Here is a 14256-nt window from a genome sequence, read left to right as displayed (position 1 = left end):
TTACAGAATGATCATAATGATTCCTATGAGGCAAGAGTTTTCAAACTTTTTAAATTTTGTACCACATAAATAAGAATTAAAAATCTGTGTGCCAATATATGTACCAAAAGGGCCGCCATTTTCCATTCATTTATCTTAATCAACATTTGCCACGAAGATAAGATCATAAAAACCTTCTCTGTAAGAATTGTGCTGCCAGAAATAATGTAATATAACATTAGTGGTGCAAGTACTGTAGTTTTAGAAGCTGTTATGTAGTAAAAGTAATATATCATAATAATAACAATAACATACCTGTAGTAATAATGAAACTTACGATGGAGGAAACTTAAAGGAATGGAGTAGTAGTTACAGAAACTACTCCATTCCTTTAAGTGAAATACGCAAGTATAAATAAAAAAATACGGATGCAAAATTTAAGTAGGAAATAAAAAATATTAGAAAACCGTAAATAAATAACACTTTAATCTAATACAGGTTTAGTGTCTTATTTCGTGAAAGAAGCATTTTTAAGCCAAGAATACAGTCTCGTATTGATTGTAAAATAATGATGGTGCTAATGCTATAAAAATGAAATGAATGTGTGTTAAAAATCAAAATTTGCTGAGGAAATGAACAGTTATAAAATTTTAAGACGAAAGTTTTGTCCTACTTGAATAATAGTATGATCAAGATTAACCACAATTATAAAGATTCTGCACTATCGAACCCCTTGTATAACTAAGGTTTGTTTAGTTGTGAGGAGGATAAAATAGTTCTCGAATAATTAGTTTAATTATTTAATTAAAAGTTAGTCCTATAGGAAGCCTTAAACTTCCGTTTTTTAACAGTGAATACCATAAATTGGATCTCACAGAGACTTATTTCAGAGTAACACAGAGACTTATTTCTGAGTATTATTTTTAAAATCAGTAAAGTGTAAGTTTTCAAGTCATTAACCGTCACAGATTATCCGTATTTATTGTTTAGTGGTTTGTTATTAGACCACAATTTCAAAGGCACGAGTCATATTAATCAACGCTATTAAAATTAACAGAAAATGAATATTTACTAAAAAATGGTCCAAGATTAAAGATAAATATCAAGAAGGTTATCTTAGGTTGGAAAATGATTGGCTAAGCTTCGATGTTTTACTCAAAAAATTTGCATTACTTTTCTTACAACATAACTTACTGTTAATGAAGTTTGTAGTGTAAAATAGGCTTAGTATTATTCCACACTTCTCAAAAAAGTTTACAAACTTATTCCTGAATTTGAAAATAAATGAAAAAGAAATTTGATATTTATTCCCTTTTGTAGATCAAACGAAATCTCATAAGGAACAAAAATTCAGAAACGTTAAAAAACATATTAACATTTAAATATTGTATGTTTTACATCTATATTAGATTATCCAAAATTTGAATTCTAAGACTAAATTGTATACAACAGAAATAGGAATTTAAAAATATGTTTCATCAGAAGACTATAAGAATATGTAAAAACAACTTTTAAATATGATTTTTTTAACTTTTTCTCCTTTATACAGTCAAGTCACATTTTGTACGATTTTTATGAGATTTTAAAGTTACACTATAAAATATAGCACGTATTTTAATTCCATCTGTAATTCCCCGTTGCACACTAGGGCAGGTATTTGTGCGTAGTAACTGGACTGTAACTTGTTTTCAATATGTTAGATTCCATCCATGTAACTGAACGCATAAAATCGAGCATTAATGAAGTAGATAGTGAAACTTTTATTACCATAAATGAACAATCAGTTTATGAAAAACAGGAGTAAAACTTAAACAATGATATCAGTGTTGAATTGCTAGTACAAAAATTAAGAGCTGAACATCGATAAAAAATTTTGGAATAGCTGAAACTTTGTTGGAGCATATTACGGAAATTGATACCGATATTGCATATAGCAATCCAATTTAATAAAAAATATATAATATAGTTCGCTGAAGCAAAGAAATTTATGTAGAGCAGCGGTTCTCAGCTTTTTGACTAACACTTACCATCTAAACAAAAATTGAAAAACTTTAGTACCATCGCTGCATTTTACCATGATTATTTTTCAAATTCTCAATGGAAATATTAAAAAATATATATTTATTTTGCCTTTTGCATAAATTATTGCTATTTATGTTAAATATGCACACATAAAAATGTTAGATTAAAAATTGGTTACCATTTTAATTATCAAAATTTAAGTTATAATACTTAAATTCTAAAATTTAGGGCGAAATTTGAGTCTGTTTAAAAGAAATTAATTTCTTTATTGTCTGGCCTTATTTCACTTAGTTTTAAACTTAAATTGGGATCCACTTTTAATTTTGTTCGGTATTTATTTTTCAAATAAAGCATGGAAGAAATCCTTGTTCGCACAAATAGGTTGTGCACAAAGCAATTAACAAAGACAAAAATTTAATAGCTTTATTTGAGATGCCTTTAAATTCTTTTTTTGGTTCAGGCAAAGGTTAACGAGTGTGTTATTTTTGAAAGCTTCAGTTCGAGTTCGATTACAGGAAATTTCTACCAATTATTCTTTTTCTTTATTAGATTTTTAGAACTTGATAATTAAAAATACTTTGTTTCTTTGCGTACCACCTATTTTTCTCTTGCATACCACCAGTGGTCCGCGTACCATCGGTTGAGAATCGCTGATGTAGAGAAAGACGAAAAATATGCAGACATCTAAATTGAAAATTTTAGAAAAAAAAAATAATTATGAGAACTGTGCATTATTTAAAATTGTTTATAACAAAATTATTTTATTTATTAATCACGCTTTATTTTTATTGAACAAAAAAAAAAAAAAAAAAAAAAAACTTTTTTGACCAATCATCATTTTTTGGAATTACTTACGTCCTTGATTAGTCTGGTTTCAAATAGTCTGCGTATGGATTATTCGAACTAAGCGAGGTTTGACCGTATTTTAATTGAAAGTCTCTTTGATTCAACTTGAAGTTTCTGACGAGAACTAAAATAACTAAAACACAATATTGTAAATTTTAAATATTTTTCCATTTATGCCTAAAAATCATACTAAAGCTGACTGAAAATTTTATTATCAAATATAATCTGAACAAAGTGATCAACGATGTCATTATGGTAATGCTCAAGCAACCTGCATAATGAGAATAACGTTCGATAAAGTACTATGCATATTCACCAACGGACATTCATTTCGTTTAATTAGCTAGTAATTCCTTTTTCCATAGTGTGTATATCACAAATACTGATAATTATTAATTCATAATATAATAATTTCAAAATTTTCTAGCAGTATCCTATATGCATTTCTATAAGTTCTACTCTCTTGGCTGCGTGCTCCAGTTTGCTGTTAGACGCTGATTAAATCTTCAATGGTTTAAAATACAAATTCAAAATCTGAAGACAAATATCTTTTACATAAAATGTTACTGCGACAGTGTCGAGACACCCGCAGAACTAATTACCGAATTAATTAACCATACCGCGAATTGAGGGTCAGTTTTTGCGCCGGCGTCTTCTCCAAAGCGGAGCACTGGACCAACTCCGAAGACAGTCCAGTGTGTTTCGTTCTACTTCTAAACCACGCTCACGAAATAGGTCTCGGTAGGGCCCCGGGCCACAAAGAACGGCCAACACTTGGCCTAGGGATTCCCGGAAGTGAGCTGCCTTGCATACAATGTCACAGTGAGAGCCCAACCCCCCATACTTCACTCTCCTCCCTCTTTCTCTCTTTATTATGTATTTATTTATTTTCTTTAACATTATTATTATCGCCTTTTCTAGAGTGGAGCGTTGGAGCGGCGGGAATTAAAAAAAGGTCACACGGGCGAAAGTGTTTGACTCGGTCACATGGGTTCGAGTTCTTCCCCCCTATTGGACAATTATAAGTGTTGGACACGAGTGACCGCTAATTTAATACGTTCTTTCCGATACTCGTCACCTAATTTACATTCGTGGACATCGATAATTATGATTTGTTTGCGATTAGCAATACAATCTTCATATTTAGATCTCGGTCGTAACTCAGTATGCTGCTGAGCAATTAACAAACATTAGTAAAAATCAATGTAAAAACACGATGGAATAGGGGGAAATTGTAATTTTCAAAAACTTAGAAAAATGCAGCACGTTGATACGGAAAGAAACTTGATTATATGATGCGTGACTCCGCTGCCGCTAACCTTCGCTGCCTCTTCGCCCAGACTTCTGGACGTTAAAGGTTTGGTTTTTGGTTTAGTTGATTATGGCATAGCACACTAGGGCTATCTGCCTAAAGGAAGGGATGCCTTCGTGGCGGGCGTTCTAAGGGAAACTGCCTCGTTTACACGTTAACATGGAAAAATCACGAAAACGTCCATGCAGCCAGCCCGTTCGCCTGAAATCGAACCCAGGTCAGAACTACCAGCATTCAATGATTTTACCGCTCGGCCGCTGGTGGGCTGGATTTCAAAGGACTCTTCCTGTAAGGGAATCCTGTACAACATTCTCCTGTTGTACAGGATGAGTACAACAGGAGTACTTACAGGATAAGTCAATCAAATGAAGATTAAGAGCTAACACTAGCAGATTTAAGGAGGGGGTGTAGTTCAATAGAGCAGATACTTAGACCTTTCGCACTCATTCAAAAGAAACTTTTTTCAAAATATTTTCTGTTTGTGAAATCTTTTATTATAACTGAATTTTAATATTTATTTAAGGAATTTCTCGCTATTACTTAATAGTTAATTTGATCACTTATATAGGCAGCGAAACGCTTTTGAAAAATGTTTAATCTACTGGTGATACTTAGAACTTTTATGTAAAAGCAATTGAATAATGTTTCTATGCTTAATCTAGAATTGTTTAAAATAGTTTCAAAACATACTGGTCTCTTTTCTTAAGTATATAAAAAGACAACTTATTTTCAGTAACCAAAAACTTAATGTTTAAAGTGATTTTTTAAGCATTTCCGTTATAACTCCTTAAAATAGTCAAACTGCCAGTAACTTTTTTACTAGTTTTAGACGTTGAAATAAATAACAAAACTGCAGAAATTTTCCTTTCAGTTTAAATGGAAATAGCGGGAATGGAACGCGTAATTTAGTAATTGAAACTCTATCCCCATTGAAGCTTCGAACACCTAAAAGCCAATTTTCAAAACTATGCCTAAGCTATGTTTCTGATTTTCAGGAAACTATTGTCTGGTTTTTGTAGTAAACTAATCAGCATTTCTTTTTTTTTCATTCAATGTAATTACACTCACACATACTCATCTACTTATGATTTTCAATTATAGTTTGCAGCAAACAGGCGATGAGTGTGTCTTTGTGAAGAGATTTTATCAATATCTTTTAAAAAATTCAAACAATATTTCTTTATTTTGATAACGGTCAAAATTAATATAATTTTCACCTTCATCTAAATGTGTAAAACTGATCAATGTCATATTCTTTGTCTATTTAGCACTAACTCAAGTCAGTGGGCTGTCATATTAGTAAATGATGAGAAATTATTCAACAACATAATTTTAAAATAAATTAATTATTCACAAAAACCGATCGAGGATTAAAAAGGAAAAAATAATTTTCTTTGAAAATAAAATCTTTAGTTCCCAAGAAAAGAATCTAATTTATGCTGATCACTGTGAATGGAATGGGATGACAATGTAAGAATATTTTTGTGTGCTAAGCAGAGAATTTAGTAAACTAATTTTTCACACTCACAAGTGAAGATTTCTTCTTCGGGTTATAATAAAAGATTTTTAATTTCCTATTTCACATGTTATTTATTAAGCTTCTATATCTTATTAGCACAGTATGAAACTTTTGATCTGTGCAGCTTAAAATCTCGTTATTACTTAATGAAGATTACGTGTGTTGTTTTACAAGCTCAGCATTCGATGACCTGCATCCAGTAACTCATGCAGGTTAAGAATACATATAGGTTTTGTGATCATGTTATCAAGCTCATATTCTCTCAAAACTCATATAATCTGATTTGTATCTGTAATCCTTCCCAAGTGAATGCTAATGAAACGGTACAGATTCTTTAAAATATTAATGAATTACTATTATATTATTTGAAATATTGTATTATACATGCTGCAAATTATGCAGTATAAATTAATTGCAATGATATTATTTGAAACATTATATTATACGTGATAACGCATTTTTCTTTTAATTCTTCTTAAAAAAAGAAAAAAAAAAAAAGAAAAAAACTGGAAGCTTTCAGATTTTATATTACGCCCAAAGGTGCGCCATTTTTTTTCCATTTACATGCACATACCCCTGAGAACATTTGTGCTAATGTATTTAAAAACAGCCTATCTTATGTAAATTTCCGATAGAGAGTGTTGCGGACTGGAGATAAAAAAATTTTTCACGTAAAGTACTGCCACTGCTCGCTTTGAAATCGTTGAGTTTATTAATGAAAAATTCGTTAAAGTTTTACAAAATATGAAAGAGGCAATAAAACAAATTCGAAGTTCCAAATTCGGGCTTCCAGGGGCTAATATTCGGGTGGACGACTAAGTTATTCAAAATTTGATGCCTCTATATACTTTTTTTTCACAATGCAAAAAACATGCATAAGTTCATGCAAATCTTCATTATTTACTTTCTTTAATACAGGGCAATAATAGTTGATGGCAAAAATTTGAAAAGTGATTTAGAGTTTTATAGTGATTCAGTGCAAAATCCAGTTTTGAGACTAACTCTTCTGTGCAAACGCACCTTTTGGCTAAGAAAAAGTTAGTGATTGAAAGAAGCCTATTAGATCTCTTAGTATTATTTTTCAAAAAGCTTCCTTCCACTCCCAAAACACTGTAAAAATACAGAGATTACCATTTTAGATGACATCATCATTTATCGAATATCTGATATAAATGAGAATAAAAAGAGAAATAAATAAATAAACAATTAGATAACTATTCGAATTATTCATAATTTAATTTGAAAATAGAAAATTCTTCGTTTCTTATAATAATGATGTAAGCTGGTATAGGTAGGTGATAGTTGGAAAAAGGGATGTCAGATTATAATTTGATGCGTATATAATAGTTTAATTATATTTAAACTCTATAATTCAGAGTACTTTCCCTTGTACATGCAATATCATACGGTGCCTAAAAACCATTTGCAAATTTTAAATAAGGTAGTGTTTGTTAATTAAAATTGTAATTAATTACTGCTATGTATCAATTGAGACAGATTGGTTACTTCATATTTTAGTCAAAAATATCCTGATGCCAATCAGTCTGTGAAACATGTATCATTCAGTTAAAAAGTGTTCTCTAGGTAAGGATATCGAAATTTTTATTTACAGAAACAAAGTTGATATCTTTGACAAATTCATATTTTGCTTAATCCAGCATTTTCTTTTTAGCCGAAAGGAGCAGAAGGGCTATTTATTATACGCCTCGAAAAGAAATTTTGAGTTGAGTCGCTATAAAACTCTGAATCACTTTTCAAATTATTGCCGCCAAATATTATCGCACTGTATTATTTTAAACAAATTAAATAAAGGAGAATGTGCATGAATTCAGATGTGTTTCTTGCTTGTGAAAAAACGAAAATACCTAGAGCCATCAAATTTTGAATAACGTAATCCTCCACCCGAATATGGGCACCTGGAAATCAGAATTTTGAATTTCGAATTTGTTTTATTATCTGTTTCACATTTTGTAAAACTCTAACGAATTTCGATAAACAAACTCAAGGATTTCAAAGCGATCATTGTCAACACTGTACGAAAAAAAAAACATTTTTATCTCCAACGCAAGATACTGTCTTCGGAAATTCTAAAGATATGCTCTTTTTAAATATTTTGTGATATTGCTGTTGAATTGAATCGAATGTGGTTTAAATGCAAAGATTATGGTATTTAATAAATAAAAGCTAAGAAAACGCCCCTTTGGGCGTAATATAAAATCTGAATGCTTCCAGATTTTGTTATTTTATAGAAAAAAATATTTTCCTCATATGAAGCATTTGAGAAATTATAAAAAATTTCCCGAAGAGTATATTCCTTCTGCGTAAAAACTGCAATTTTTGTAAAAATTTTATATTAGTATTTTGAATTTCTTGCTGAATTCAGAAAATTCTTTTCCAAATCCTTTCAAGTATGTTTTACATAATCAGAAGATAAAAATTTTAATGATAAATGTTTGTTTCTGGTGCATTAGCGTACGATTTTCATATAAAAATAACAGGCAATTTCTATTTTAATTAATTATATTTTATTTTTTTTTAAATCACAGCATCGGTTCTTATAAATGCTTATATAAATGAAATTGTACGAAACTGAAAATAAGGATCTTCGAGACGAAGTACTTGAACTTAATGAGTTTATTATTTCTTTCGACGGACATTTTTTAAATTTATTCTCAACACGAACATAAGCTTTGAAATGAATTTATGAACTGGCAGAAAATTTTATATTTTATGAGTCAGCATAACAATTCCACTATATACTAAAAGAGTTATACATTGTCATCTTAATTTTGTATGATTCTGCTAACCAATTATTAACCAATCCACATTATAATGAAAAATGCTAATCATCAAAAGTTAAATTTTTCATTTATTATTTTATCAAAGAGTCAGTAAACTGTCATCAGCTGAGAAATTTCAAAATTAAGTACTTAACATCGAGCAGATATTTAAATCTCATTAATTAGGAATGCATTTTAATCTATATTTCCTATACATGAAGCAAGTGAATGTATGTCAACTAATATGGTATTTAACGTCAAGTAGTTGAAATTAATCGTATAAATCAGATTTTCCTGTTACGCAATTTACTTTTTGATTTGGCACTGAATATGTAGATATAATTAAACATTTTGTAAATTCGCAAAATTGATTAATAGAGTCATGTATTTCTGCATATGTAACTTCTGAAATTGAGGAATTTTATTTCTGATGGTTTATATGCCAAGAAGCTAAAATAATAAAAGCATGTTGAAGATGTTATTGAATCCTCGGGTGTAAAATAAAGATAACAGGTGAAGTTTGCATAATTTTATGATTAATAGAATGTTATATTTTTAAAGAACCCTAATGCAATTTTTAATAAATCCCTTTATGTGTGTATATGTGTGTGTAATAGGTATTCGAATAGAAGTTGATCATATTTCAAATCCCTCCAGTTTGTAAAATTTTCACTTGCTAAGCAGAAGTACTGACAAAAATATGTACTGCCTTTCCAGTAAAAATATCAAAACTTAAGACAGCTACGTGTTACAAAATATATCCTTTTCTATTCCAAAAATATAATTTAAAAAGTGCATTTGAGATAAGTTAAATAATCAAAAATCACAATTCTACATTTACCTTTACATCGCGAATCCACTTTTACTTTTTATCAAAAAATCCACATTTTCTGTCCACAAATTCTTATTTACTTTTATATCAAAATCATTTTAACTTTTTACTGCAAACTTACATTTATTTTATACATCCAGAATCCACTCTATTTATTTTACATTACACTTCAAACTTAACGCATGAGAAAGGAGAAATGTATTTTCAAGTTATTAAATTAATAAATCTAAGTTCACATTTGCGTTTATTTTTCTTAGAAATTATCTACAGTAGATTTAATTTCTGTCAAGAAGTTTAGATTTCTTATAGTAAGAAGTTTAAATAATTTAGTTATTTTTATTTAGATGAAATGCACGCCATTATAGTAAAATTCTTTTTGGCGTAGCCATACTCGATATTTCTATGGAAAACTGAATTTTAGAGCAAGCTTCAGTGTTTATTTCTGTTTTCAGAATTCATTTATTTTGGCAATGCACTTGTTTTTATGCATTAAATTATTAAAACATTTGTTCTTGTTATTTATTTAAACTAATCCCTCTTATTTATTATTGCAGTTTCCAACTATGGCACAGAATGGCATGTAGCCCAAGCCACAATATCTAGTCCTTACAGGGCATTCTCCAAAGAGAAAATCTCAGCTAACGTAGGGGTGAAGATAGGACTCAACAGTGTCAATATAACACTCCAAGGTATGTTTTTTTTAGAAATTATATTGCTTGAAAATCCAAAACTGTGTTGAAAATCATTTCCGAAATGAAAATTAAATCATTTAACATTAATACAGTAGAATTTCCTCTTATCTAAGCATGGATTAACACGTGTTGCTCATTGTTCGAGGCAAACTTCTTAGTATAATAATGAATATTTTTCTAATAATTTATAAAAGCCTTATAAATAATAATTTATAAATAAATAATTTATATACCTCTAATAATTTATAAAAGTTTTATCACTACTATACCGAGTGCTAAGGAAATCCAAATAAACTTTCTAATATGGGTGTTCTAAATTAAACAGAATGTTTTTGTTTAAACAAGAGAAAGATCGTAAGCCTGCAGACATTTTAATGCTAAGGTAATAGGACCAAACGTTTCGGATTGTGCGAGACGATCCCGGATACATAATGGATTTTAGCGCCCATTTCAAAGTATGCCCCGGATTTTGTAAGTTACTGTTATTTTGGAAGTTTTGGTAATGCTGCTCCATATAAACATGAAGACGAACTGGCTCCAACGTTTTCAGTAACTTGGGCAATTAATACATCTGGTATCCCGTATAAATTAAAACATATTAAACATTCAAATCAAAATATGCCTTTATTTAGTTGCACTTAGAAGAACATTTGAGCTCGCACCCTCGGATAACTGCTTGCCTATGCCGCCTATTATTCGAACCGGTCTTGCGTGGAGATTTTTTTGTGGTATCAGAACAGAAATGCATGATTTATTAAATAATCTGGAATTCTAAATGTATAGTTTAAAAAGTTCGAGTATTCCGCAAAAAAACTAGTTCATGAAAGAATTTTTGGTCGTTTTCTAAGTATGTTTCTTACTTAAAAATGCATAGCTCAATTAAAATATTTTCTGTATTTTAGTTGAATAACTTTGAAAAATATCGCGAAAAGCATTGAAAAAGACTTAACTTTGAAAAGAAACTTAACTTTAGCAAGAAAATATTTTAACTAGGGAATATATGTGGTAATAAGTTATTTAATAAATTTCTCGCATTCGTCTCCCGCCATTGTGCTGACTAGTTTGGCTCCTTTGAATAGAGAGCCCACCAGCCGCCGAAAAGCCACCAGCGGCTGACAGTAAAGTAGCTGAACACTGGTAGTTCCACCAGTTAATACCATCAGATATTATATGGGTTCGATTCCACTTGAGCGGTCTGGCTGCATGGGTGTTTTGGTAGTTTTTCCCATGTATAACGTGTATACGAGCCAGTTTCCCTTAAAAAACTCTCCCCGAAAGCATTCCTCCTCTTATGTGGATAACTTTAGCGTGCTTTGCTGTACTGAAACAAACCAACCAATCCTTAAATAGAGTGTTGTTGTTCACCAACGTGTAACGGAAATATGAGCGAGTATCCCTTGGAATGTCCTCCACGAAGTTGTACTTCCTAAGGCAGTTCTCGCGTGCCTTGCCGAGATGTCTTTCCTTTTCAGAAGACTAGATTTCAGATAACAATAAAAGTTTTAAGATTTCTTTCAAATCATTTGCAAACGAACCTAACAAGAAGACATGTATTCGGATAGGTTAAAACAAATATGAAGTCAAATCAATAAAGGGAGCTTAATGATATTAATAATGATTGCTGATCTTTTAAATGTATGATGTGTCCAAAGTGTGATCTTTCTAAACAGTGAAGATTTCGAACCGTTAAAGGAAATTTGTTATGTGAGGAATAATAAGAACCGATGTATTAATTGTTTTCCCTAAATTGCTAAAATTGTACTATGCCGCACTTAATCTTGTCATTTAATACTAAAGCGAGAGAACAGGAAAAGCGATAAACGGTTATAAAACAAAAAGAATATTAAAACGATAAAATGTGTTACAAAACGATCTGTTTAGTTGTTAGAAAGGTGTACGTTTCGTCTCGTCTAATACCGGTATTTTGATTTTTCGCGTCGCATTGCATTAGACTGCTGGAGCATTAATCACCCGTTCTACGGCAGAAAATCTTTCTTTATTTCTCTTCTAAAGATAATGTTGCATGGTGAAATAAACTGAACGCTTTTGAAGAAAATTTCTTGGCGACATTTATCTTTTCTAAACAATATATATATATATCTATTTAGCACAATTTATAAATATGCCTTAGTAATATAGTTCCTAATCATTTACGCTCTTGGCGTAGTTAATAAAAATATTTCTAGTACCTTATGTTAAGAACTTAGCTGTATAGTAATATTTCGTCTGCATATTACCAATAAAATTTCTCATTTTACACAGCGGTTCCTAGAAACAACTCACAACGGTATTTAAAGCCATCAAATTTTAAATAACATAGACTTACCTCCGAACATGGCTACCTAGAAGTCCCAATTTTGAATTTCGAATTTGCTTAATTATCTATTCCATATTTTGGAAAACTTTAGCGAATTTTTTATTAACACACTCGGCGATTTCAAATCGAGTTGTGGAAATACAATACGAAGAAAAAAAACATTTTTCTCTCCAGCGCGCGACACTGTCTTTCGAAATTTCTACAGATACACTGTTTTTTTAATTTTTGTTATTTTGCTGTTGAATCGAATTTTATGTGGTGCAAGCGCCAAGATTGTGATACTTAATAATTAAAGTAAGCATACAAAATAATAATGATAAGACAGAAAAAAATTTTGTAAAGCCATCTGCATAATAAAACTGGATATTGATATGTAAACTGAAAATAGACTGAAAAAAAAAAAAGAAAAATGTATGGCAACACTTAACGCTGCATCGGAAATTCTAAACGTTATACTTCTATGGTAATTTAAAAAGTTTTGTAATCTTGCTGTTGAATTTTATATGGTGTGAGTGGGAGGAAAATGATGCTTAAAAGCCAAAAAGTTTTTTTTTTTTTTTTTTTTTTTTTTTTTTTTCTAAATTGGGGAATTGGTTTAGAAGGTGTGAATGCAACAGCAGACTGGTAGACTGCAACTCTGCGAGAGCATAAAAAACTTAAGAAACACTCTTGGGCGACCTTTAAATTCTGAAATCTCTCATTTTCTTATTTTTTGTATTTATTATTTTTAAAAGTACATTATAGCTAATATAAAAAGTAAGGCAATATAAACAGGATGTTACCATCAAATCCTATCCCATGTATCATTTTTAAAGAAATAATATACCAAATTTTTTTTAAATGTATGGCAAAATTTAATAGTTTTTCGAGAATCCTAAAGATATCCGTTTTAAAATAATTAAACTTTCAAGAGCCAGCTTGATGCTGTTTGGTGAAGCGTAAGATATATAATTTTTCTTTTAAATTTAATCTGTTATAGATTAAAAATTTAAGCGAGTTATAGAAATAAACGCAGTTCTATATCTCTTCTATTAATTACCAGTTGGACCTATGAAATAACACTAGCTGGATTTATTAAAAACATTATACATATTTTTTATTTTTATTTTAATATTTTCAGACAGCTGGCCGCGCGAATGGCTGGTTGTTTGAAAAGGGAAACGAACAACAAAAGCGATTCAATGCAGAAGACAAGTCCGAGAATAGCAGTCCTTCTTGGCTAACAAATGTATTGCAATGCTTAACACTCTATCACAAATTCCAAAAATATGCTGTTTAAAAAATTTTATGATTTTTTGTTGAATTTTATGTGTCGTAAATGCGAAGAAAGTAATGTTTAAGAGTAAAGTTAAAAATATAAAAAAGTTGTGTCAACAAGAGTGCGTCCAAAAGCAGATAGATAAACTGCGAGTTCAACAAGAGCCTGTAAAACTTAAAAAAAAATCCTTTCCTTTGGTGCATTGTTAAAATCTGAATCATTTGAGATGTTCTTTCTTTTCCTTTTATTTTTATTTAGTTTTTAAAATTGCACTAATATTTTTCTAAGAATTTAATGTAATAAAATACGTTAATTTAATTGTATACTTCTGTATAATGTACCATAAAATTTTCCGTTCGATACCTAGGAGATTTGTTAATGAGAATTTCAAAAATCTAGTTAGAAATAAGTTTTCAAGAATGGTTAAATGATTTTTTTTGAAAATAAAGCGGATAAAATTCTCGTTGTCTAGATATATGCATGTATGATTATAAGCAGCAAAAATAGTTTTGTTGAAAAAGTTTGATTAAACATAAAATGTTTTGATTAAACATAAAATTTTTTGATTAAACATAAAAATAAATAAACCTTAATAACCCTCTGTTGCGACAATAAAACCTAAAACCTTCAGATTTATTTTCAATATTTTAATTTGATGAGTTATAATCTATTCACATGTACAGGTAAAAGTATGGTGGA

General features: G+C 30.0%; 1 protein-coding gene across 2 annotated transcripts in view; it reads left to right on the top strand.

Moving 5' to 3' along the window:
- The window catches only part of LOC118192424 (dual oxidase maturation factor 1-like), a 293294-nt gene that overhangs the window by 168579 nt on the left and 110459 nt on the right, over positions 1 to 14256 (top strand). For both annotated transcript variants that reach the window (XM_085818777.1, XM_085818776.1), the window contains exon 4: positions 9845 to 9979. In XM_085818777.1, the coding sequence (XP_085674903.1) occupies positions 9845 to 9979 (135 nt within the window). The remainder of the gene's footprint in view (positions 1 to 9844; positions 9980 to 14256) is intronic.

This window comes from Stegodyphus dumicola, chromosome 6 (assembly GCF_044657685.1).
Source record: "Stegodyphus dumicola isolate Sdum_Otavi_A_Nest chromosome 6, ASM4465768v1".
In the NCBI taxonomy this organism is placed as follows: Eukaryota; Metazoa; Arthropoda; class Arachnida; order Araneae; family Eresidae; genus Stegodyphus; species Stegodyphus dumicola.
Note: the sequence above shows the minus strand (reverse complement) of the source record. Positions and strands in the feature narration are given on the sequence as shown.